The sequence below is a fragment of the Salvelinus alpinus genome, chromosome 1 (genome assembly GCF_045679555.1).
Source record: "Salvelinus alpinus chromosome 1, SLU_Salpinus.1, whole genome shotgun sequence".
NCBI classification, from domain to species: domain Eukaryota; kingdom Metazoa; phylum Chordata; class Actinopteri; order Salmoniformes; family Salmonidae; genus Salvelinus; species Salvelinus alpinus.
The window spans coordinates 100,196,724-100,223,194 of NC_092086.1; the positions used below are offsets into that span (position 1 = coordinate 100,196,724).

The 26,471-nt window shown below is 43.5% G+C and overlaps 1 protein-coding gene across 1 annotated transcript in view; it reads right to left on the minus strand.

The window, feature by feature from the left end:
- LOC139536578 (netrin receptor UNC5C-like) overlaps window positions 1-26,471 on the minus strand; it is a 164,945-nt gene that overhangs the window by 15,806 nt on the left and 122,668 nt on the right. Inside the window, exon 2 of the mRNA XM_071337221.1 lies at window positions 6,829-7,065. Coding sequence (XP_071193322.1) covers window positions 6,829-7,065 — 237 coding nt within the window. The remainder of the gene's footprint in view (window positions 1-6,828; window positions 7,066-26,471) is intronic.

Genomic DNA, 26,471 nt, shown 5'->3' on the forward strand with positions numbered 1-26,471 from the left:
TGGTCTCTAGTTCCTGCATATCTTGCCCATCCCTGACCATCACAGAAACATCATCTGCGTATGCTGAGACTGCTATTCCTGTCACCACACCCATGCCTGTCCAGCACACTCCCTGCATTCTCCTGCGTAGCAGTCCTAAAAAAGGCTCAATGGCTAGTGTGTATAGCTGCCCAGATAGAGGGCATCCTTGTCTAATGCCCCGTCTCACCCAGACTGGCCTACTGAGCCCCCCTCCCACCTTAACTTCTTGCGACTACAGGGGGTGCTGTTTTCTCATTAGCATAATTGCATTACAGATTAAACGGCTTCCTACTAAATTCTTGCTCGTACAATATGCATATTATTACTATTATTGGATAGAAAACAGTCTCCAGTTTCTATAGGCGTTGGAATTTTGTCTCTGAGTGGAACAGAACTAATTCTACATCAATTTCCCTGACATGGAGTCAGATTTCACACATTTTGGCCCCTGATCTGGAGTCAGTTTAAAGGCCACTGTTATTGCTATGAGGATACGGACACTGCTTACGTCTTCCCCTGGATGTCAGTACGTGATGACGATTTGAATGGAGTCGATTGCGCATTCAGGGGCTGCATAAAAGAGCAAATACCGGAAGCAGCATCCCTTTGCTGCCTGCGTCTTGCGCACGGAGGACGTCGGACTCGCCTCCTTCCAAGCGTTTGTTTAGCCAGTAATATTTCTCTGGTCATGTTTTTACTCGTTAGAGGTGTTAAAAACATCATAAGGTAGTTAATTTAAACCGTTTTATAGCAATTTATATCCGTTTAGTGCGATTTTGACCCATTTATTTCTGAGGCACTTTGAACAGCTGGGAAGGTTTACAGTTCATGCCGAACGCAGTGTGCATTTCCACATGGCAAGAGGACAGCTTTCGACCAAAAGACGATTAAACCCAAGAAAGGATTCTTTGCCCAAGATTCTGATGGAAGAACAGCTCACAGTAAGAACAATTTATGATGATAAATCGTGTTTCTGTCGATAAATGTTAAACGTTTATGTCGCCATCTTGTTTGCTATAGCTTCGCTTGGCGCAACCTGTATTGAAAAGTAAGGATAATTTTAGAAATGTAAATCAGCGATTGCATTAAGAACTAATTTGTCTTTCGATTCCTGTCAACCCTGTATTTTTTAGTCAAGTATATGATTAGCTTTCAATTAAACTAGATCACTCTGAAAGATGACGTCAGACATTTTGAGGCTTGATTTCCTAGTATTTTCATTGTGTAACCACGGTTTTGTATGGCTAAATATGCACATTTTCGAACAAACTGTATATGTATGTTGTAAAATGATGTTACAGGAGTGTCATCGGAAGAATTCTGAGAAGGTTAGTGAAAAAATTAATATATTTTGGCGGTGATTACGTTATAGCTCTCTTTGGCTTGAATCGATGCTCTGGTAACGTTTTCACATGTGGTATGCTAACTTATCGATTTATTGTGTTTTCGCTGTAAAACGCTTAGAAAATCTGAAATATTGTCTGGAATCACAAGATCTGGGTCTTTCCATTGCTATGCTTTGTCTATTCTTATGAAATGTTTTATTAAGAGTAAATTGGTCATACACGTTGCTCTCTATAGTAATTCTAGTCGTCTTGTGATGGTCGGTGCAATTGTAAACTGTGATTTCTACCTGAAATATGCACTTTTTTCTAACAAAACCTATCCTATACCATAAATATGTTATCAGACTGTCATCTGATGAGTTTTTTTATTGGTTATTGGCTATCAATATCTTAGTTTAGCCGAATTGGTGATAGCTACTGGTGGAGAGAAAAAATGGTGGACAAAGAAATTGTGTATTTTGCTAACGTGTTTAGCTAATAGATTTACATATTTTGTCTTCCCTGTAAAACATTTTAAAAATCTGAAATGGTGGCTTTATTCACAAGATCTGTATCTTTCATCTGGTGTCTTGGACTTGTGATTTAATGATATTTAGATGCTACTATCTACTTGTGAAGCTATGCTAGCTATGCTAATCAGTGTGTGGGGGGGTGGGGGGTGATCCCGGACCCGGGGTAGAGGCTCGTTAGAGGTTAACCATACATGACACCCCAGCATACAACAGCTTCACACAGGTCACAAAACTCTTCCCAAACCCAAACACAGACATCACATTAAACAGATACTCATGATCCACTCTATCAAAAGCCTTCTCTTGATCTAAAGAGACCAGTCCAAAGTTCACATTAGAACCTCTCGACAAGACCAACATGTCCCTAATCAAGAACAATTTGTCCGTGATTGGGCGTCCCGGTACACAATATGTCTGGTCCTTGTGTATTATAGAGTCCAGATGGGACTTCAGTCTGTTAGAGAGGACCTTGGCAAAAATCTTGTAGTCCGCACAGAGTAATGCCACAGGCCTCCAGTTCTTAACAAGTCCCCTTTTTTGGGCAGGAGAGTCAGAGCCGCCCGACGGCAGCTCATCGGCAACTCTCCTACCCCGATGCATTCACGCAAGACGCAAAAGAAGTCCTGTCCAATTATTCCCCAGAATTTTTTGTAAAACTCCACTGGGAGTCCATCGACCCCCGGTGCACGACCGGGGGACATCTGGGTTACGGCCTCTGCCAGTTCATGTGACAACAGAGGAATGTCCATTTCATCCCTCTGTGCCCGAGAGAGCTTAGGGAGTCCTGCGAACAAGACCTGAGCACACATAGGATCACACATTTCTGCCCTATACAATTCAGTATAAAACTCCACAGTCCGCTCCCGCATCTCCCCCACCACAGAGGTCACCCGCCCATCAGACAGCCGTAGACAATGCATACCCTTGGCTTCACTGCTCTGTCTTTCCAAACCAAAGAAGAAGGAGCTGGGAGCATCCATCTCCTTGAGCATGGAGAACCTAGCTCTTACAAGTGCTCCCTTTGCTTTAACCTGGAAAAAACTGCCCAGGTCCCTACGTAATTCGGCTAAATTAGCCTGGAGGCCTACATTGCCTTGCCCCACCATCTCTACCTCCATCTCACTAATACACCGCTCTAGTTCCCCCAATACTCTCCTAGCCTCTGATGATGAGAGAGCTGTGTACTGTTGACAGAAAAGCCGAATCTGCACTTTCCCCACATCCCACCATTGACTCAAAGACTCATACTCCTCTCTTCGCTGCCCCCACCTTTCCCAAAAGGTCTGGAAAACTGAGCAAAAAGTGGCATCTTGTAAGAGCTTTACATTGAACTTCCAATAAGATGCCTGCCGGGGCCCTGGTGAAATAGACAGCCGAGCCATGGTTATGTGATGGTCCGAAAACCCCACTGGGAGAATGGTAGCGCCCAGCAGCCTATTGCTCTGATTCCTAGATATGTAAAAACGATCAAGTCGGGCTGCACTCACCCTAGCCCCAAAAACCTTCACCCATGTATACTGTCTTGTGTTTGGATGTTTAGTTCTCCAAACATCCACTAGGTCAAACTGATTAATGATGTCCCCTAACACTCCCACTGACACTGAATGAGGCTCTTCCCCATTTCTGTCTTTTGTAAAATCCATTGTACAGTTCCAGTCACCTCCGATCACCAGCGTCTCCTCAGGCGCTACTTGTGAGAGTTCCTGTCTAAGACTCCCAAATAGAACCCCTCTTTCTCTCCCTGTGTTAGGCGCATACACATTTATAAAAACAAAACCCATGCTGTTAATTTCTGCTTTAACAACAAGCAACCTACCCTTACACACTTCCTTTGAGGAGCAAATTTTTACAGACAGACCCGGTGCAAAAAGGACTGCCACCCCTGCACTAAGATTTGTCCCATGGCTCAACACACTTGCCCCTTTCCACCAGAGCCCCCAATCAACTTCATTCACCACATCACTATGCGTCTCCTGCAGAAATAACACATGTACTTTTTTTTGTTTTACATATTCACCCAACACACTCCTCTTTCCCGCATCTCTGGCGCCATTTATATTAAGCGAGCCTACCCGAAGAGTCTCCATAAGAAGTGGGAGAAAAGCCAGCAGAGAAATAGACCAATAGCAAAGCTCAAAAAGCCCCAGTGTCAGAAAGAAATTAAACATTTAAACAGTGTCTGAAGGTAAACCTTTACGCACTGTTGTGACCCACTTCCTCAACCTAAACCGTTTCTTGGGTGAGAGGACACCATGCCCCTCATTTCTCATAGCATGTTGTACTGATCTTACAAACTTTCTAGGATCAGGAAAAAAAGCCTCAAGATTAACTTTTTTCCCCTTAGTCTCATTCAGGAACCTTGTCAGTTCTCTCAACGTGTACTTAGACCCCTCTGGTTGACTGGCTGTCAGCTCCGGGCCAATTGAAAAGGAGTCTGAAAAAAAATAACTCCTCATCCTCTTCCTCAGACTCACTTTCCTCCTCTTCTCTATCTCCCACCCTGACCACCTGCCCTTTCTCTCTGGTTAGGGCCTCACCCACAGCAACAGGCAACATTTCCATGGTGCCTTTGTCCACACCCTTTTTCCTTTTCCGCTTGACACCCTCCTCCTCCCCCCCTAATCTCTTACACTTCCCCACTATACTCTCCTCATCCACTAGAATAACCTGACTAGACCCAGTATCATCTACGCCACCCTCCAAAGCATGACTAGGGCCAGCCTCAGCTACCCCACCCTCCATAGCATGACTAGGGCCAGCCTCAGCTACCCCACCATCCATAGCCTGACTAGACTCAGCCTCTGCTATACCACCATCCATATCCTGCCTAGACCCAGCACCCTCCATAGCATAACTAGGCCCAGCCTCAGCTACCCCACCATCTCTAGCCTGACTAGACCCGGCCTCTGCTTCCCCACCATCTCTAGCCTGACTAGACCCATCCTCCACTACCCCACCATCTCTAGCCTGACTAAACTCAGCTACAGCTACCCCACCATCTCTAGCCTGACTAGGCCCAGCCTCATCTACCCCACCATCTCTAACCTGACTAGGTCCAGCCTCTGCTGTCTGCATCTCCTTACCCCCTGCACTTTGACCTCGATTTCCCCCACTGGCGCTTGTACCCTCACCTTTTCTACGGCCTTTGTGTGGGCACGCAAAACTCTTGTGCCCCAAATCCCCACATTCAAAACACCGTAGACTATCTGTGCTGGCAAAACCTGCATAGAGCCCCTCCCCATGTCTCACTTTAAAGTGCACATTTAGCTGTTGCTCGTTGTTGTTCAGAAACATAAACACTTGCCTCCGGAACGAAACAACGTGTTTAACGGCATCTGCCTGAAACCCTGCTGACAGTACACGGAAACCGCTAGCAAACTTACCAAAACGACTCAGCTCTTTCCTAATTTGATCATCCGTAATAAACGGAGGCAAATTTGCCACTACAACTCTTGTTGAAGGGGTAGAGAGAGGTGAAATTGACACCAACACATCCCTTACAAATATTCCGCTAGCAATTAGCCTACCAACCAAATTAGCCCTTTTCATGAACACAACCACAGCTTTGTTCATTCTAGAAGCAGAATGTATAAACTCAGCTCCTACCTGTTCACCGACCGCGAGTAGAACCTCCTCCACCTTAAACTCCGTTCTCAGGAACACACCTGAATCCATGCTGTATAGACAGCGTCTCCTCCGCGCTAGGCTGAGAAGCCATCGCGCACACCACAACTTCAAAAACCCAGGAACGTTTCTCTGTCCTCTTCCACCCTAACTTTGAAAAAAAACTTTGGATACCGCTAAAACAAATATTGCATTAACCCTCCACCATAGAAAATAACATGTAAAGAAAGGAATCAAGAAAGTTAGTTAGGATAGAGCTTTCCACACCAAACACTCAAACTCCAAAAACACCCAGCATGCACTGCGAGAGAGAGAGAGAGAGAGAGAGAGAGAGAGAGAGAGAGAGAGAAGGGAATCTGAGTGAGACGATAAGGACAGAGAGAGATAAAGAGAGAGAAAGAGAGTAGTGTCTGAAGGAGAACAGTATGCCTCTGTCTGTGTTGTGTCTTAGTCTTAATGATGTCCAGTTTCAACTCTTTCAGACAGAGCCTCTGCAGTGACAGACTAGTATTGGTGCAGCCCTGTGTTAAAATATCTCTTTCAGTTTAACAAGACTGTCGCTATGCTACAAAAATCCTATTCTCATTAACCGTGTGTGAGTGTGGATGTGTATGTGTCAGCGTGTGTGTGTGTATGTGTCAGCGTGTGCGTGCGTGTGTGTGTGTTAGGGGTGTGGTAAAGGGCATAGTAAAGTTTTCACTGAATAATTAATCTCCTTGATTTTCTGACCGAACTGGGTAGCTGAAGGGTGAGTCTGGGTTTGTATGTGTGTGTCTGTTTGTCTCAGTGTCTGTGTGTGTCTGTTTGTCTCAGTGTCTGTGTGTCTGTTTGTCTCAGTGTCTGTGTGTCTGTTTGTCTCAGTGTCTGTGTGTCTGTTTGTCTCAGTGTCTGTGTGTGTCTGTTTGTCTCAGTGTATGTGTGTCTGTTTGTCTCAGTGTCTGTGTGTGTCTGTTTGTCTCAGTGTCTGTGTGTCTGTTTGTCTCAGTGTCTGTGTGTGTCTGTTTGTCTCAGTGTATGTGTGTCTGTTTGTCTCAGTGTCTGTGTGTGTCTGTTTGTCTGTGTCTGTTTGCTCAGTGTCTGTGTGTCTGTTTGTCTCAGTGTCTGTGTGTGTCTGTTTGTCTCAGTGTCTGTGTGTGTCTGTTTGTCTCAGTGTCTGTGTGTCTGTTTGTCTCAGTGTCTGTGTGTCTGTTCGACCTCAACCATGTTGATCTCTTTTGGTTCATGTTTAAATGCACTCCTGGGTTGATAAAATGTTGTCCACAGGACACACCACAACCAGATACAGTGCACATGAGAAAAACATTCACATTGGTAGTTTTACTGACCCGAGTTCTCGTCCACCCTCTCCTCTACGGTGTGTTCTTTCTGGTGGACCCACTCGCTGTTGCATTTGAAGTAGATCTGAGTGGCGGGCGTGGCCTTGCAGTATAGATTGACAGGTTTGTTCTTGACGATGTACGCCTCCTCGGGCTCCATCAGGAACACTGGGAGGGGCTCCGGGGGGTCCGAGGGGAAGGTCTCTGGCAGATCACCCAATCCCATGAAGTCGTCATCATCTCTCACTGCAGAAAGAGACAGAGAGAGAGTAAGGAGAGAGAGAGGAAGGAGAGAGAGCGAGAGAGAGAGAGAGAGAGGAAGGAGAGAGAGAGAGGAAGGAGAGAGAGAGGAAGGAGAGAGAGAGAGAGAGGGAGAGAGAGCGAGAGAGAGAGAGAGAGAGGAAGGAGAGAGAGAGGAAGGAGAGAGAGAGAGAGAGAGAGAGAGAGAGGAAGGAGAGAGAGCGAGAGAGAGAGAGAGAGAGGAAGGAGAGAGAGCGAGAGAGAGAGAGAGGAAGGAGAGAGAGAGGAAGGAGAGAGAGAGCGAGAGAGAGAGAGAAAGGAGAGAGAGGGAGTGAGAGAGAGAGAGAGATAGAAAGGAGAGAGAGAGGAAGGATAGAGAGAGAGCGAGAGAGAGAGCGAGGAAGGAGAGAGAGGGAGTGAGAGAGGAAGGAGAGAGAGAGAGAGAGAAAGGAGAGAGAGAGCGAGAGCGAGAGAGAGAGAGAGAGAGAGAGAGGAAGGAGAGAGAGAGGAAGAAGAGAGAGTGAGTGAGAGAGAGAGAGAGGAAGGAGAGAGATAGGAAGGATAGAGAGGAAGGAGAGAGAGAGAGAGAAAGGAGAGAGAGGAAGGAGAGAGAGAGAGAGAGAAGGAAAGAGAGAGGAAGGAGAGAGAGCGAGAGAGAGAAGGAGAGAGAGAGAGAGAGAGAGAGAGAGAGAGAGAGAGAGAGAGAGAGAGAGAGAGAGAGAGAGAGAGAGAGAGAGAGAGAGAGAGAGAGAGAGAGAGAGAGAGGAAGGAGAGAGAGAGGAAGGAGAGAGAGCGAGAGAGAGAGAAAGGAGAGGGTGGGGTGGAAATAAAACAAGAGGATAATGTGTTATTACCATCATCTTTGCATGGGATTATTGTATCCCACTTTGCACACAGTGCCATCCCTGTAGTTGATGGTCTGGAATGTTTAGACAGGTGTATTTTAGAGTCCAGGAAGGTTCTGGGATTCCTCCCAGACAGACAGGATTTAAACACCAGTCTGGCTGGCCTAACCACATGCAGCTACTGCTGTCTACTGACTGGGAAGGAGGGAAGAGATAATGTGAGATGATGAGAACCAGAGTTCAGGGGTTGAGAGGGAGGAGAAGAAGGAGGCCAGGTGAAACGTTCTCACACACAGGACATCTAACGACGACAACCCCAGGCTTTTGGCCCCGTTTAGTCCATTCCTGGGATAGTTCAGCTGCAGACAGATATACGCTTCCCTGTAATTACAGGTCTCTTTCATCCCCTACTGTCTTAAATGACACACACACACACACACACACAAACTCACACACAAGTTCCCGACTCTTTGAAGAGAGAGAGATGAAGCCCATTCGACACTCCATCTGTCACCTCCAGAACTGTTCTATTCTTACCATCGAACCGGTGGACATTAATTATTCACCAGTCTACCCGAAAGAATCCAGTGTGTCAGAGAGAGACAGAGAGAAAAAGAGAGGGTGAAACAGAATGAGAGAAAGAAAGGACAGAGACAGAGAGAGAGGGTGAAGCAGAGAGAGAGAGAGCCAGAGAAAGAGAGAGAGAGATGGAGAGATATGGCGACACAGAGACAGAGAGGGATAGCATAAAGGTTTATCAGCACCATCAGTAATTCTTCCATGTCTCTCTCTCTCTCCTCTCTCTCTCTCTCTCTCTCTCTCTCTCTCTCTCTCTCTCTCTCTCTCTCTCTCTCTCTCTCTCTCTCTCTCTCTCTCTCTCTCTCTCTCTCTCTCTCTCTCTCTCTCTCTCTCTCTCTCTCTCTCTCTCTCTCTCTCTCTCTCTCTCTCTCTCTCTCTCTCTCTCTCTCTCTCTCTCTCTCCTCTCTCTCTCTCTCTCTCTCTCTCTCTCTGTGGTGTCCAGACATACTGGAGCCTTGTTGTCTGCATCAGGCCTCCAGGTCTCCCAGACAGACGCTGCTGCTGTCTGAGCAGTAAATAGTGCCTGTGTGGATATTTCTCTTTCCTCTCATGATCTCTAGCTAACGTTCTAATGTTATCTCCTCTCTCTCTGCCATAGACTGGAGCTGATCACTCTGACAATAAAGGCTGGAGGTGCCCTCAATTAGAAAACTACCAGGTTAGTGTGTGTGTGCTTGTGTGTGTGAATGTGTGTGTGTGTGTGTATGCACTGGACCATGTGTGCATGCATGTGTGTCTGAGTGTGTGTGTGCGGAGCAGTGTGTCTGCTATTCATCACCAAGGGCGCTAAATCCCTCCTCTCTATCCTCAGCTCCTGATATAGTGCTAATTGAGGAGTAGCAGTAAACTCTGAGTGATCTTTAACCCCTTATCTGTGACCTCTCTTCCTCACAGGTGTGTGTGGATGGGTTGAGTGCTCAGTACTCACCACGGGTCACGACAGGCAGGAGAGGACAGCTGTACTGGGTGTGGGTTGATGCACTTCCATTCTCTCTTAATGGTTTATAACTACACACACGTTCCTCCCCAAGGGCAATCTATAGAGACTATTCTCCACTAATACAATAGTCTATTGTATCAGAAGTTTTGGAGGTAGCTTACAGTGCACCTTGGCTATGGCCCACTCTCCACCCAGGCCCAGGGACCCTGAACCAGAAACAGTGGAAGAAAGCCCAGGAACCTCATTAAAGAAAGTGTTAGCCTCCTTTCACCCTCTACTGCTTCTATCTCTCTATCTCTGTCCTTCCCTCGCTCCCTCTCCCTCCCTCTGTGTCTGACCGTTGGGCTGGAGTTCAGAAACAAGCATGAAAGAATTCAGAACGTTGTTCCACACACACACACACACACACACACACACACACACACACACACACACACACACACACACACACACATACACACGCACACATACACACACACATACACACACACATACACACACACACACACACACACATACACACGCACACATACACACACACATACACACACACACACACGCACGCACACATACACACACACATACACACGCACACATACACACACACATACACACGCACACATACACACACACATACACACACACATACACACGCACACATACACACACACACACTATACACTCTCCAATTCATCAACTTCTAGAGTGTAAGAAATCCTAAATACAAGGGAATGAATGCAGCCCTCCAGTGCAAAACAGCCCATAAATGGAAAAAGAAACCACATGATACTTGAAAGACCATGACTCTTAAACAATCTGACTGGCCCTCGCAATCTAGTCAATAGAATATAGAACAAGAACAAGTTCAAAGAGTAACAGTGCTATCTCCATTTTTCTCTCCTTCCGTCTCTCTTTTCTTCTCTCAGTTTCTCAGTTCCTCCCTCTGCTCCAACGCACCAACAGCACACACTCCACTGCAACATGAGTTGAGAATAATACTGTGAAATTGTGAAAATTATAATAATTCCCTTTTAGTGTATGAGCTGTTTGAAAAAACCACCTGACCTTTCAGCCTGTTTTGGTGGGATGGAGTTTTGGCCTTCCATGGTGACATCACCATGTGGTAAATTAGTTAATAGACCAATAAGAACGAGAGTTTCAAACCTCTCTGCCAATAATATCTAATTTACAGTTTACCCCCCTAATCAAACCACTTTAAGACAGTCCTAGCAAAATTATTGCTTGAGAAATGTCTCTTTGCTAAGAAGCTTTTCTTGTTTGTATTTGACCATTTTGACTGAAAACAATCACATTTAGGTACTTAATTGAGATTAAATCAGCTGACGATGTTGCCTGGCCTTGGTGCTTTGATGGTCATAGAGGCCCAGTGGGATGGACTTCTATCTGTTCTGCTAAAGGGATCTGAGAGCCAGACTGATGCCCTGCCACACCTCCAGGCTACAGTGCTTCAGCTGACACTGAGGCGCCCACCCAACAGTCACACTGGACGTGTGAAACAGGAAACACAACAGAACAAGAGGACACACTCAGACAGAGAGAAGAAGAAGGAAAAAACTGTAGCTAGACTTCCAACTCCAAACAACAGCTAGCTAATCGCCTGTAAGCATAATTTTGTCTGTATCTGATAGTTTCGTAAATGACTGCATAACTTATCGGCATACTTATTGGGTTCAAAATAATTATGCTGAGAAACTTGTTTTTTTTGTTGGCTTGTTTAGACTCATAACTTTTCTGTAAGAATCTATTTAATAAGCCATATGCCTAAACTGTTTTATATGCAATATACTGTCAAGCATTTCCTCGACTAGATTCCAATATGATATTTTTTAATTGCTTCCATATTTTAGAGTGTTTACATTTTATTCAACTGCTATTTTGTATAATTTGAGGTGTTTCCTAATTTGTATTGTGTGTCTTATTACTGAATATTTCAAGACCCCAATTGAATATTACTTGAATGTTATATTAAGTTTAAACTAGTAAATCCCTCACAATTGAGAGTACACTGTAAGGAATACAACTAAATATCAAGTGTGTTTTGGAGGACAACAAATGGAATGTATTACAGTAATTCATAACTTACCTGCCTATTACACGGTCCGAAGCAGAGGCATTATGATTAGATATTTGATATTAATTCCTCTCCAGAGTAAATACAAAACAAGCTAGGATTAATTCAATCTGAAGCACAGAGGAGGAAATCATTTGTCATGGAAGCCCCTGTAAATGTCAAATATGTTCATGGTGAGATGAAAGGCAGGACTCCCAGTCACCACCCTCCTACAGAGATGAGTGGCTACCATTGACAGTACAGGGACAAACCGTGTGTGTGTGTGTGTGTGTGTGTGTGTGTGTGTGTGTGTGTGTGTGTGTGTGTGTGTGTGTGTGTGTGTGTGTGTGTGTGTGTGTGTGTGTGTGTGTGTGTGTGTGTGTGTGTGTGTGTGTGTGTGTGTGTGAGTGTGAGTGCGTGTGCGTGTGTGTGTGTGTGCCATGATGCAATCAGTTGATCAAGGACAGATGAGCCACATCACACTGTGACAGGCCCACATTAAACACAATCTGAGATTAAACAGTGAAATCACCTAGTAAAATGCTACTTGAGTAAAATACTAAGAGTATTTGGATTTAAATATACTTAACATACGTACACGTTTAAATTATTTTAAATTCCTTATATTAAGCAAAGCAGACGGCCACATTTTATATTTTTATTTCTTATTTTTACAGATAGCCAGGGGGCACACTCCAACACTCAGACATAATTTACAAACGAAGCATGTGTTTAGTGAGTCTGCCAGATCAGAGACAGTAGTGATGACCAGGGATGTTCTCTTGATAAGTGTGTGAATTTAACAATTTTCCTGTCCTGTTAAGCTTTCAAAATGTAACGAGTACTTTTGGGTGTCAGGGAAATGTAGGGAGTAAAAAGTACATACATTTCCTTAGGAATGTAGTGAAGAGAAAGTAAAAGTTGTCAAAAAAATAAATAGTAAAGTAAAGTATAGATACCCCAAAAAACTACTTAAGTAGTACTTTCAGGTATTTTTACTTAAGTACTTTACACCACTGTATACAGAGCATGTGCCCTGCAGGCCTTTAGTTCAGAGAGATGAATAGCTCCTGTAAAAACCTAATGGACCTGTCAATTAAGACAGGTTTCCCTATGCTGCTAGATGCTACTTTGTGTACCACACAGACCTTCAGTGGCCTTTCTTTCCTTTGAATGCAGCAGTGACCCTGTGTCTGTCTGTACAGTCGTGTCCAAAAGTTTTGAGAATGACACAAATTTTAATTTCCACAAAGTTTGCTGCTTCAGTGTCTTTAGATATTTTTGTCAGATGTTACTATGGAATACTGAAGTATAATTACAAACATTTCATTAGTGTGAAAGGCTTTTATTGACAATTACATGAAGTTGATGCAAAGAGTCAATATTTGCAGTGTTGACCCTTCTTTTTCAAGACCTCTAAAATCTGCCCTGGCATGCTGTCAATTAACTTCTGGGCCACATCCTGACTGATGGCAGCCCATTCTTGCATAATCAATGCTTGGAGTTTGTCAGAATTTGTGGGTTTCTGTTTGTCCACACGCATCTTGAGGATTGATCACAAGTTCTCAATGGGATTAAGGTCTGGGGAGTTTCCTGGCCATGGACCCAAAATATTGATGTTTTGTTCCTCGAGCCACTTAGTTATCACGTTTGCCTTATGGCAAGGTGCTCCATCATGTTGGAAAAGGCATTGTTCGTCTCCAAACTGTTCCTGGATGGTTGGGAGAAGTTGCTCTCGGAGGATGTGTTGGTACTATTCTTTATTCATGGCTGTGTTCTTAGGCAAAATTGTGAGTGAGCCCACTCCCTTGGCTGAGAAGCAACCCCACACATGAATGGTCTCAGGATGCTTTACTGTTGGCATGATACAAGACTGATGGTAGTGCTCACCTTGTCTTCTCCGGGCAAGCTTTTTTCCGGATGCCCCAAACAATCAGAAAGGGGATTCATCAGAGAAAATGACTTTACCCCAGTCCTCAGCCGTCCAATCCCTGTACCTTTTGCAGAATATCAGTCTGTCCCTGATGTTTTTCCTGGAGGGAAGTGGCTTTTTTGCTGCCCTTCTTGACACCAGGCCATCCTCCAAAAGTCTTCGCCTCACTGTGCGTGCAGATGCACTCACACCTGCCTGCTGCCATTCCTGAGCAAGCTCTGTACTGGTGGTGGCCCGATCCCGCAGCTGAATCAACTTTAGGAGACAGTCCTGGTGCTTGCTGGACTTTCTTGGGCGCCCTGAAGCCTTCTTCACAACAATTGAACCGCTCTCCTTGAAGTTCTTGATGAATCGATAAATGGTTGATTTAGGTGCAATCTTACTGGCAGCAATATCCTTGCCTGTGAAGCCCTTTTTGTGCAAAACAATGATGACAGCACGTGTTTCCTTGCAGGTAACCATGATTGACAGAGGAAGAACAATGATTCCAAGCACCACCCTCCTTTTGAAGCTTCCAGTCTGTTATTCAAACTCAATCAGCATGACAGGGTGATCTCCAGCCTTGTCCTCGTCAACACTCACACCTGTGTTAACGAGAGAATCACTGACATGATGTCAGCTGGTCCTTTTGTGGCAGGGCTGAAATGCAGTGGAAATGTTTTTTGGGGGATTCAGTTCATTTCCATGGCAAAGAGGGACTTTGCAATTCATTGCAATTCATCTGATCACTCTTCATAACATTCTGGAGAATATGCAAATTGACATCATACAAACTGAGGCAGCAGACTTTGTGAAAATTCATATTTGTGTTATTCTCAAATTTTTGGGCCACGACTGTACACTGTAAAAAAAAAGATTCAGTCAAAATGACTTGTTTTATCTAGCCAAGTCAACAAAATTTGCTAAATTTGCTAAACGTATTAAATCAAATTGAGTTAGCAAAAGACGATGTGGGGAGTAATAGAAGCAGACTTCAGTGGGTCTCAGTCCCAACAGGACTACAGTACTGTAAATCAAGGGACTACTTTATGAAAGGAGAAGTGAACGGTGAATTTATGCAGACAGTATCCCGACATATACAGTGCCTTCAGAACGTATTCATACCCCTTGACTTATTCCACATTTTGTTGTGTTACAGCCTGAATTCAAAATTGATTCAATATTTTTTTATTACCTGTTTAATACCCCATGTTAGAATCACCTTGTAACGTGTGCACTGGGAGCCGGGAAGCAAGTTCAGGGAGTGAATACATTTAATGAATGAAACATAATACAAAACAAGAAACACAAACAACGCACAGACATGAAACTGAAACAGAAACAATGATGCCTGGGGAAGGAACCAAAGGGAGTGACATATAAAGTGCAGGTAATCAAGGAGGTGATGGAGTCCAGGTGAGTGTCATTATGTGTCATCATAACTATGATGACACCTAACTATGATGACAGCTGTGTGCCATAACGAGCAGCCTGGTGACCTAGAGGCTGGAGAGGGAGCACACGTGACACACCTTTGGCAGCAATTACAGCTGTGAGTCTGGATTGTACAATATTTGCACATTATTATTTTTTAAATTCCTCAGGCTCTGTCAAGTTGGTTGTTGATCCTTGTTAGACAGCCATTTTCAAGTCTTGCCATAGATTTTCAAGCTGATTCAAGTCAAAACTGTAACCCGGCCACTCAGGAACATTCAATGTAGTCTTGGTGAGCAACTCCAGTGTGTATTTGGCCTTGTGTTTTAGGTTATTGTCCTGCTGAAAGGTGAAATTGTCTTCCAGTGTCTGTTGGGAAGCAGACTGAACCAATTTTTCCTGTGCTTAGCTGTATTCTGTTTCTTATTGTCCTCAAAAAAATCCTTAGTCCTTGTCTATGACAAGCATACCCATAACATGATGCAGTCACCACCCTACTTTAAATATGAAGAGTGGTACTCAGTGATGTGTTGTGTTGGATTTGCCACAAACATAACACTTTGTATTCAGGACATAAAGTACATTTATTTGCCCCATGTTTTGCAGTTTTTCTTTAGTGCCTTATTGCAAACAGGATGCATGTTTTGAAATATTGTTATTTTGTACAGGCTTCCTTCTTTTCATTCTGTCATTAAGGTTAGTATTGTGGTCTAACTACAATGTTGTTGATCCATCTTCAGTTTTTTCCTATCACAGCCATTAATTTCTGCAACTATTTTAAAGTCACCATTGGCCTCATGGCGAAATCCCTGAGCGGTTTCCTTCCTCTCCGACAACTGAGTTAGGAAGGACGCCTATATCTTTGTAGTGACTGGATGTATTGATACACCATCCAAAGTGTAATTAATAACTTCACCATGCTCAAAGAGATATTCAATGTCTGCTTTATTTTTATCAATAGGTGCCCTTCTTTGTGAGGTATTGGAAAACCTCCCTGATCTTTGTGGTAGAATCTGTGTTTGAAATGCACTGCTTGACTGAGGGACCTTACAGATAATTGTATGTCTGGGGTACAGAGTAGTCATTCAAAAATCCTGTTAAACACTATTATTGCACACAGAGTGAGTCCATGCAACTTATTATGTGACTTGTTAAGCACATTTTTACTCTTGAACTTATTTATGCTTGCCATAACAAAGGGGTGAATACTTATTGACTCAAGACATTTCAGCTTTTAATTTTTTATTAATTTCACAAAATGTAATCTAAAAACATATTTCCACTTTGCCATTATGGGGTGACACAGTGACACAAAATCTGAAATGAATCATGTTTTTATTCAGGCTGAAACAAAATGTGTAAAAAGTCAAGGGGTGTGAATACTTTCTGAAGGCAGGGTTGACGTAGTGTAAAGATAGTTGGTTTTTCTGTGGTAGAAGACCTCTGGGAAGTGACAGATATGTCCTTTCAGGGCCATTATCAATGAGAGAAACGACAGTAAGAAACTTTGTATGCAGGATTAATTTCTGAGCTGTCTGAATATGACTCCATTATGCCTGTTTGAGACTACTGTATTGCTGAACTAAGTGTCCTTGAGAATGTTTACAATGTGTCTCTATTGGTCTGGGAATGTGTATTGTTTTCCTATGTGTCTTTCTGTGGTGTTGCCGTATGTTATATAGTTGCTCTGTATGTGTGATGACAGCTGGTGAATGCTCCTCCCTGACACCATAGTGGAAGATAAGCTCTATTCTATCTCTCCGCAACCAGATTTATTGTCCCCAGGAAGCCACTGTATCAACTGGGCCGCCGTTTCCCCTCCATGAGCGGAGAGTCAAGTGTGAACACGGATGAACGTGGGCATAAATCTTCTCCTCTCCTTTTCCTTTCCTCCTCCATTCCCCACACACTCCTCTTCTCCTCACTTGGCTGATACATTCTCTCCTCTCATCCCACCCCTTATTCTTATACTCCTACTGTCCTCCATTCCCTCCTCTCATCTCTCCCCTCCTCCTTTCTGTCTGACCGTTTCTCTCCCTTAAAGATAGAATCCACATTAGGGGAAACTGCACCACTGTTCGCCCCAGCGCATTCGTTATTGTTTTTGTTTTGTTGTTGAAACGAGGGAGGAGCCTCTGATGTCAGAAGGAAAAAAACAGTTTGTTATTTGGAGTAACTTTGTAGTTGTAATATCGCAAACGGACGTGGCAGTTTCACAATGAAGGATTCCAGCTTTAAGGACAATGGACAATACATGTAGTGAGCTGGGGTGAAGGACAAGAGGAATTTCCCCCCAAGGAATGTTCTACAGTAGGGAATGTTCCCCCCAAGGAATATTCTACAGTAAGGAATGCTCCCCCCAAGGAATGTTCTACAGTAGGGAATGTTCCCCCCAAGGAATGTTATACAGTAGGGAATGTTCCCCCCAAGGAATGTTCTACAGTAGGGAATGTTCTACAGTAGGGAATGTTCCCCCCAAGGAATGTTCTACAGTAGGGAATGTTCCCCCCAAGGAATGTTATACAGTAGGGAATGTTCCCCCCAAGGAATGTTATACAGTAGGGAATGTTCCCCCCAAGGAATGTTCTACAGTAGGGAATGTTCTACAGTAGGGAATGTTCCCCCCAAGGAATGTTCTACAGTAGGGAATGTTCCCCCCAAGGAATGTTCTACAGTAAGGAATGTTCCCCCCAGGGAATGTTCTACAGTAGGGAATGTTCTACAGTAGGGAATGTTCTACATTAAGGAATGTTCCCCTCCAAGGAATGTTCTACAGTAGGGAATGTTCCCCCCAAGGAATGCTCTACAGTAGGGAATGTTCTACAGTAGGGAATGCTCCCCCCAAGGAATGTTATACAGTAGGGAATGTTCCCCCCAAGGAATGTTCTACAGTAGGGAATGCTCCCCCCAAGGAATGTTCTACAGTAGGGAATGTTCCCCCCAAGGAATGTTATACAGTAGGGAATGCTCCCCCCAAGCAATGTTATACAGTAGGGAATGTTCTACAGTAGGGGATGTTCTACAGTAAGGAATGTTCTACAGTAGGGAATGTTCTACAGTAAGGAATGTTCTACAGTAGGGAATGTTCTACAGTAGGGAATGTTCTACAGTTGGGAATGTTCTACAGTAAGGAATGTTCTACAGTAGGGAATGTTCTACAGTAAGGAATGTTCTACAGTAGGGAATGTTCTATAGTTGGGAATGTTCTACAGTAAGGAATGTTCTACAGTAGGAAATGTTCTACAGTAGGGAATGTCCTACAGTAGGGAATGTTCTACAGTAGGAAATGTTCTACAGTTGGGAATGTTCTACAGTAAGGAATGTTCTACAGTAGGGAATGTTCTACAGTAAGGAATGTTCTACAGTAGGAAATGTTCTACAGTAGGGAATGTTCTACAGTAAGGAATGTTCTAGAGTAGGGACTGTTCTACAGTTGGGAATGTTCTACAGTAAGGAATGTTCTACAGTAGGAAATGTTCTACAGTACAGAATGTTCTACAGTAGGACATGTTCTACAGTTGGGAATGTTCTACAGTAGGAAATGCTTTTAGGGAAATCCAGTAGGCCTATATAGTGCTCTGTAAAGAACTTGAGTCCACCACCACTATCTGGTATAAGACCACGCTGTCACGCAAAGTGTCACAAGACAGTGAGCACTGTCAATCAGAGCCACCTATTATCACCGTGTTCCCAGCACATCTCCCCATTACATTGAGTGAACATAAATCAATGCTAAAGACTCCCTTCAATCAATACTGCCTGTCTTGAATTAAGTAAAGACCAATACTAGACTGGTGGCTCAAATCTATATGGATGACTCTGTTCTCACAAACACAGAAACATTAAAACACTACCATAAACAACCCACACACAATGAATGCATATGCTCCCATGCACTTAGCTATCTACTTTCATTTCTCGTCTTCTCCCCCTGTATACACTAATGTAGCCATACACTCAGAGAGATAGATAGAAAGACAGAGAGACAGAGAGAGAGAGTTTATTCCCCCCTCTCCCAACACGGACGAGGCTAGGAGCAGCAGATATTTATTGAGTAGCATTAGAGACCCAGTGACCCCTCCCCTGTCCTGTGCTCTCTATTGAAGAGTGCTAAACACACTCATATTTCATCCCCTGGGACCATGGGACCCGGGACCGAGAGAGACAGAGGTGGGGGGAGGGAGAGAGAGAGAGAGAGAGAAAGGGGGGGAGAAAGAAAGGGGGGGAGAGAGAGAGAGAGAGAGAGAGAGAGAGAGAGAGGGGAGAGAGAGAGAGAGAGAGAGAGAGAGAGAGAGAGAGAGAGAGAGAGAGAGAGAGAGAGAGAGAGAGAGAGAGAGAGAGAGAGAGAGAGAGAGAGAGAGAGAGAGAGAGAGAGAGACCGAGAGACCGAGACCGAGTTGAGTAAACCAAATGAATAATTCAATCTGGTGCTTCAAGAGTAGTCCAATTCATGCATCTTATCTTAAACAGAGTAAGTGATGTAATTGCAAAAATGTATCTGCAAAAATTGATTTTGCCCACCTCAGCATGGCAAGGCGCGAGGCGGGAGAGCTGCAGCAGTAGTGGGATGGGAGAGTGGGCCTGGAGATAAGCGTATAAAATGTGCTAAATGAGAAATGGACATGCTTTCGATAAACTTCACTCTGTTTCTCACTCCTACCTTTTTCTTTTTTCTCTCCCTCTCTCTTTCTTTCTCTCCCTCCACATTCCTTTTTCTCTTTCCTCTCCCTCTCTCTATATGTTCTCTCACACCTCTCTCTGTCTCTCTCTCAGATTAAAAGGTTTTTCATTAGGAAGCCAGGACAGATTGCCTGGTGCTTTCAGATCAAGGACAGAAAAAGCACAACACAATATCAAACATGCCCTGCACAAACAGCCAGTTGAAATGACTAATAACACCAATATGACCAGCTCATTTCTGTCTAGTTCTTTATTTTACATACAGTACAGTTCTGTCTCTCTCTCTGTAATTATTTTTCTCTCTCTGCCCCCCCCCCCCTTCTCTCCCTTTCTCTTTTTGTACATTGAGTGCATGATTTCAAGCCCCCTATATGAAGAATTTTATTGCAAAACGCTATATATAAATTTTCAGAAACGTTGGTAAATTAGATTTTATTGCTTAAAGAAATTATGAAAGAAATTGGTGTGTTTTCTCACTATCTAATCATGACATGAGGTTGTCAATGACAGACATGTATTTGTTTCAAATCTATCACTTACTGGTTTCATTTCAGAGACAAATACTCATGTTTTTTTGCAAAATGCAATATATGTGCCTCTGTCACGACTTCCGCCGAAGTCGGCTCCTCTCCTTGTTCGGGCGGCGTTTGGCGATTGACGTCACCGGCTTTCTAGCCATCGCCGCTCCATTTTTCATATATCCATTTGTCTTGTTTCCATACACACCTGGTTTTCATTTCCCCAATTAAGCTAATTGTATTTAACCCTCTGTTTCCCATCATGATTTGTGTGTAATTGTTTCATGTTGCTGTGGTGTCTTTTACGCGCTTTACTTTTGTGATGTTCTGTGTTTTTGAGCGCATTTTATTTATGTTGTGCTCTCGCTTTGGAACTTTAATAAAGTGCGCCTGTTTACATCACGCTACTCTCCTGCACCTGACTTCGCCTCTTTTACACACGTTGACAGCCTCACTCTCAGAGAAATAAGTAGTACTGCTATAGGTTTTACACAGTCAAATGTAACAAATAACTACATTGTATTCAAAGAAATGTACAAATTATACATTTGTGACACCAATATTTAAAAAATGTATTCAATACAGTAATATGAGATCTGTATGTAAAACATTTACATTTGACATTTTAGTCATTTAGCAGATTCTCTTATCCAGAGACTTACAGTGAGTGCATTCATCTTAAGATAACACATTTAAATATACAGGATACAAAAAATACATTCCAGCTAAACAACAGATATATAGCATTTTGCAATAAAACACATTTTCATACACATCTAAAATCTCTAAATGAAAAATCTGAGAACAGTAATATTTTACCCACACAAATCAAGGAACCCATAGGGAATTATTTCTGAAAAATGTGTGGATAATAAAGTCTTCATATAGACGTTGACCCAGCCCTTCACCCTCCACCCTCCACCCACGCCAGCTCTCCGGCCTTTCTCTGGCAGTAGCCAGTCTTTGCATTCCAGAGCCATAGGACCTGGATCTCATCCAACTGATCTCACGGTGCCAGAGGTGACAAGGTCACGGTGGTCAGATAATGACCCTAACCAGAAAAATAAAAGCAGCATAGGCAGTATATTTAGCTTAGTTTAGCCCTTATTGACTGTTGTTTAGCACAGGCCAGGGCAGGCTCTAAGAGACTGTGATAGCTGATGGCTGAAGAGATGGATGAGTGATCTCCTTAATACTGACAGGCAGACAGACAGAGAGAGATCGGCAAGTAGCCTAGCGGTTAGAATTTGTTCTTAACTGGCTTGCCTAGTTAAATAAAGGTTAAATAAAACATCAATAAAACACGAGTAACTGAAAGGTTGCTAGTTTGAATCCCGAGCCGTTGATAATGGCAGACCCTGGCCGTGACCCCACTCTACAAGGGTTGGGATACGCAAAAACACATTTCCAAGTCACACGTGTATTAATACACACTTGAAATAGGACAAATATAAGCACCCCCATTATTATTATTATTACAGACAGACATAGAGAGAGACAGAGACTGGCAGGAGGACACTGGAAGGCCGAGACACACAGAGCCACTCCCTCATTTTATTACTGGGCCCTTCCTCAGCCCTGCTGGGACCATATGCCACAGAGAAGAACACAGGGAGAGACAGGAAGACTGATTCTGAACCAGCACAGGTAGTTCCTATAAAATACAGTCCAATGCACTTCCTCCCTATATGAAATACAGCAACGAAAAATATGCTGCAGGTTAGAAAAGAGAGGGAATCTTTCTGAGGTTTAATTCTGCATTCTGAGGAAATTAATTCCCAGGGTGTCATGGAAACGGAGGCTCACTGTGCTGCAGCGGGAATACAAAGGCTATGTGCATAAGCAAGAGGTGGCACAAAAAACTCGCTTCAACCCTCGCTCACAACCCTTCTGCAAAACTCTAGGTAGATAACGTTGGATTGATGCATTCAGCTGATTTGTTACAAGGTCAGAATTATTCTGGTTTACGGGAAATATTGGAAATGTGTTGTTCTTGACAGTTTTCAAAAAGTGAGATTGCATTTAATCGTGTTTATGCGTTCTTCTGGGATGGGTGGTACTGCTGATCATACATTTATAGAAACATGTTTCCCTTTCCTCTCATTTTCTTCCCTTTTTCTCACCATCCTCTTTCCTCTCTCTACTGCAGCTCCCTCTTTCCCCATCTATCTTTCTGAGCTGCATCACTCTCTCCTCTCCTTCCTTTGCTCTCTCCTGGATGAAAAGCCATTTTGGTGCTTGATTGGAGAATGATGCTGCTACTTAGAGAGTCGCTCCATCAGTGGTGAGGGAGGAGAGGAAGGGGGGAAAAGAGGGGGAAGAGAAAAGCTCAAGAGGAGTAGTGGCTCCCTGGGGCGCTGTAGTTGTGATGGGTGAGCTGTCAAACGCCCCATTGTCCAAATTACCCAGAAAGCACTGTGTCACCACCCGGGACTAATTTACGATGTGGCGCTGTGCGGCACAGCCATCAGTCTGAGAGAGAGAGAGTGGGAGGAAGAGGATGGATATTAGGAGGTACTGTGTAGAGCCCCAGGTGACGCCCCTCACTGACACTCTACAGGAGGGCAGCCAAAGCCAAATAATCACACTCTACAGGTCTCCCTCTCAACCCCTAATAAAACACAAAGTGTGGTGTACACCATCTACAGTTCACAGCAGGTTAGGTTGCTCTCTGTATAATCTGCCTCACTACGAGTTAACCAGCCTCTCTGACACTGTCACTGCCTAAATGACATGGATGAGATTCTATCTCTGTCTTTGAATGGTAAAATTCTCAAATAATGAACACCACCCACACATACAGTAACCACTAAGCTATCATCCAGAATGCGAGGTCAGTACAGGTGCATCAAACAGGGACCGAGAGACTGAAAAACAGCTTCTATCTCAAGGCCATCAGACTGTTAAACAGCCACCACTAACATTGAGTGGCTGCTGCCAACATACTGACTCAACTCCAGCTCACTTTAATAATGGAAATTGATGGGAATTGATCAAAAATGTATCACTAGCCACTTTAAACAATGCCACTTAATATAATGTATATGTATATACTGTACTCTATATCATCTACTGCATCTTGCCATCTTTATGGAATACATGTATCACTAGCCACTTTAAACTATGCCGCTTTTATGTTGACATACCCTCCATTACTCATCTCATATGTATATACTGTACTCGATACCATCTACTGCATCTTGCCTATGCCGTTCTGTGCCATCACTCATTCATATATCTTTATGTACATATTCTTTATCCCTTTACACTTGTGTGTATAAGGTAGTTGTTGTGAATTGTTAGGTTAGATTACTCGTTGGTTATTACTGCATTGTCAGAACTAGAAGCACACGCATTTCGTACACTCGCATTAACATCTGCTAACCATGTGTATGTGACAAATAACATTTGATTTGATTTGAGGCTTACTGTTTTAGGACCCCTCCATTGTTGACAGATAGAGGGTCCAGGCCTTGACTAGTCCTTGTCCCTAATAATTGCTGTAGCCCCTGTACCGTCCAGACACTCTCGTGCCCCTGCTGCCCCTGTCTCCTCTTGTCACATGTCAAATCCCTGGGTGCCAAGGGGCGGACGGGAGCAGCACCCTACCCCGGCGTGGGCTGCCAAGCGAATCGGAGGCTGTCAGAGGAGACGTGTCACACTTTCTGACCCCTAGCTGTGCCCAATGGCTGCAGGCAGACCACACAGCACTCTAATTGGCCCAGAGCATCAGGATGACCAATACCGAGAGGTCTGAAGAACACACATACAGTACACTCACACACATATACCTATGTACACACACACGCATGCACGCACGCACGCACCACACACACGCATGCGCGCACCCATACATACACCTACACACCCACACACACGCACACACACACACACACACACACACACACACACACACACACACACACACACACACACACACACACACACACACACACACACACACACACACACACACACACACACACACACACACACACGAGGGACAAACATACTCTACTCTCATACTCTTTCTTATTATGTACATACTGTATATACTGCATTCAGGATAAATTATTTCATCAGATAGGGCTGCACAATTATTACATTTGAATCCAAATTGCAATATTGACATGTGCAATATCCACATGAACATCATGAATGTAACATTTAAATGGATTAAGGGTCTGCTGGGAAACTCTGACCAACACGTTGGTTCCCACCCTGTCACAACAACTTATACTGTACCTGTCTTTTTCATTAGTTTGTATTTGCATTTATTATGAATCCCCATTAGCTGCTGCCAAAGCAGCAGCTACTCTTCCTGAGGTCCAGCAAAATTAAGGCAGTTTATACAATTTTAAAACATTACAATACATTCACAGATTTCACAACACACTGTGTGCCCTCAGGCCCCTACACCACTACCACATATCTACAGTACTAAATCCATGTGTATGTATAGTGCGTATGTTATCGTGTATGTTATCGTGTGTGTGTGTGTGTGTGTGTGTGTGTGTGTGTGTGTGTGTGTGTGTGTGTGTGTGTGTGTGTGTGTGTGTGTGTGTGTGTGTGTGTGTGTGTGTGTGTGTGTGTGTGTGTGTGTGTGTGTGTGTGTGTGTGTGTATGCATGTGTCTCTGCCAATGTTTGTGTTGCTTCACAGTCCCCGCAGTTCCATAAGGTGTTTTTTAATCTGTTTTTTAAATCTAATTTTACTGCTTGCGTCAGTTACTTGATGTGGAATAGTGTTCCATGTAGTTATGTCTCTATGTAGTACTGTGTGCCTCCCATAGTCTGTTCTGGACTTGGGGACTGTGAAGAGGCCTCTTGTGCCATGTCCTGTGGGATATGCATGGGTGTCCGAGCTGTGTGCCAGTAGTTTAGACAGACAGCTCGGTGTATTCAACATGTCAATACCTCTCATAAATAAAAGTAGTGATGAAGTCAATCTCTCCTCCACTTTCAGCCAGGAGAGATTGACATGCATATTATTAATATTAACTCTCTGTGTACATCCAAGGGCCAGCCGTGCTGCCCTGTTCTGAGCCAATTGCAATTTCCTAAGTCCTTTTTTGTGGCACCTGACCACACGATTGAACAGTAGTCCAGGTGCGACAAAACTAGGGCCTGTAGTACCTGCCTTGTAGATAGTGTTGTTAAGAAGGCAGAGCATCGCATTATTATAGACAGACTTCTCTCCATCTTAGCTACTACTGCATCAATATGTTTTGACCATGACAGTTTACAATCTAGGGTTACTCCAAGCAGTTTAGTCATCTAAACTTGCTCAATTTCCACATTATTTATTATAAGATTTAGTTGAGGTTTAGGGTTTAGTGAGTGTTTTGTTCCAAATACAATGCTTTTAGTTTTTGAAATATTTAGGGCTAGCTTATTCCTTGCCACCCACTCAGAAACTATCTTCAGCTTTTTGTTGAGTGTTGCAGTCATTTCAGTCACTATAGTAGCTGACGTGTATAGTGTTGAGTCATCCGCATACATAGACAATCTGGCTTTACTCAAAGTCAGTGGCATATCATTAGTAAAAATTTAAAAAAGCAAGGGCCTATACAGCTACCCTGGGGAATTCCTGATTCTAACTGCATTATATTTGAGAGGCTTCCATTAAAGACGACCCTCTGTGTTCTGTTAGACAAGTAACTCTTTATCCACATTATAGCAGGGGGTGTAAAGCCATAACACATACGTTTTTCCAGCAGCAGACTATGATCAATAATGTCAAAAGCTGCACTGAAGTCTAAAAAGACAGCCCCCACAATCATTTTATCATCAATTTCTCTCAGCCAATCATCAGTCATTTGCATAAGTGCTGTGCTTATTGAGTGCCCTTCCCTATAAGCATGCTGAAATTCTGTTGTCAATTTGTTTACTGTGAAATAGCATTGTATCTGGTCAAACACCATTTTTTCCATAAGTTTACTAAGGGTTGGTAACATGCTGATTGGTCAGCTATTTGAGCAAGTAAAGGGGGCTTAACTATTATTGGACAGAAAAATGACTTTAGATTCCCTGCAGGCCTGAGGGCACACGCTCTCTAGTAGGCTTAAATTGAAGATGTGGCAAATAGGAGTGGCAATATCGTCTGCTATTATCCTCAGTAATTTTCCATCCAGATTGTCAGACCCTGGCTTGTCATTGTTGATAGACAACAATACTTTTTTCACCTCTTCCACACTGACTTTACAGAATTCAAAAGTACAATTCTTGTCTTGTATAATTTGGTCCGATATACTTGGATATGTAGTGTCAGCGTTTGTTGCTGGCATGTCATCCCTAAGTTTGCTTATCTTGCCAATGAAAAAGTAAATAAAGTAGTTTGCAAAATCAGTGGGCTTTGTGATGAATGAGCCATCTGATTCAATGAATGAAGGAACCGAGTTGGCTTTCTTTTCCCAAAATGTCATTTAACCTTTA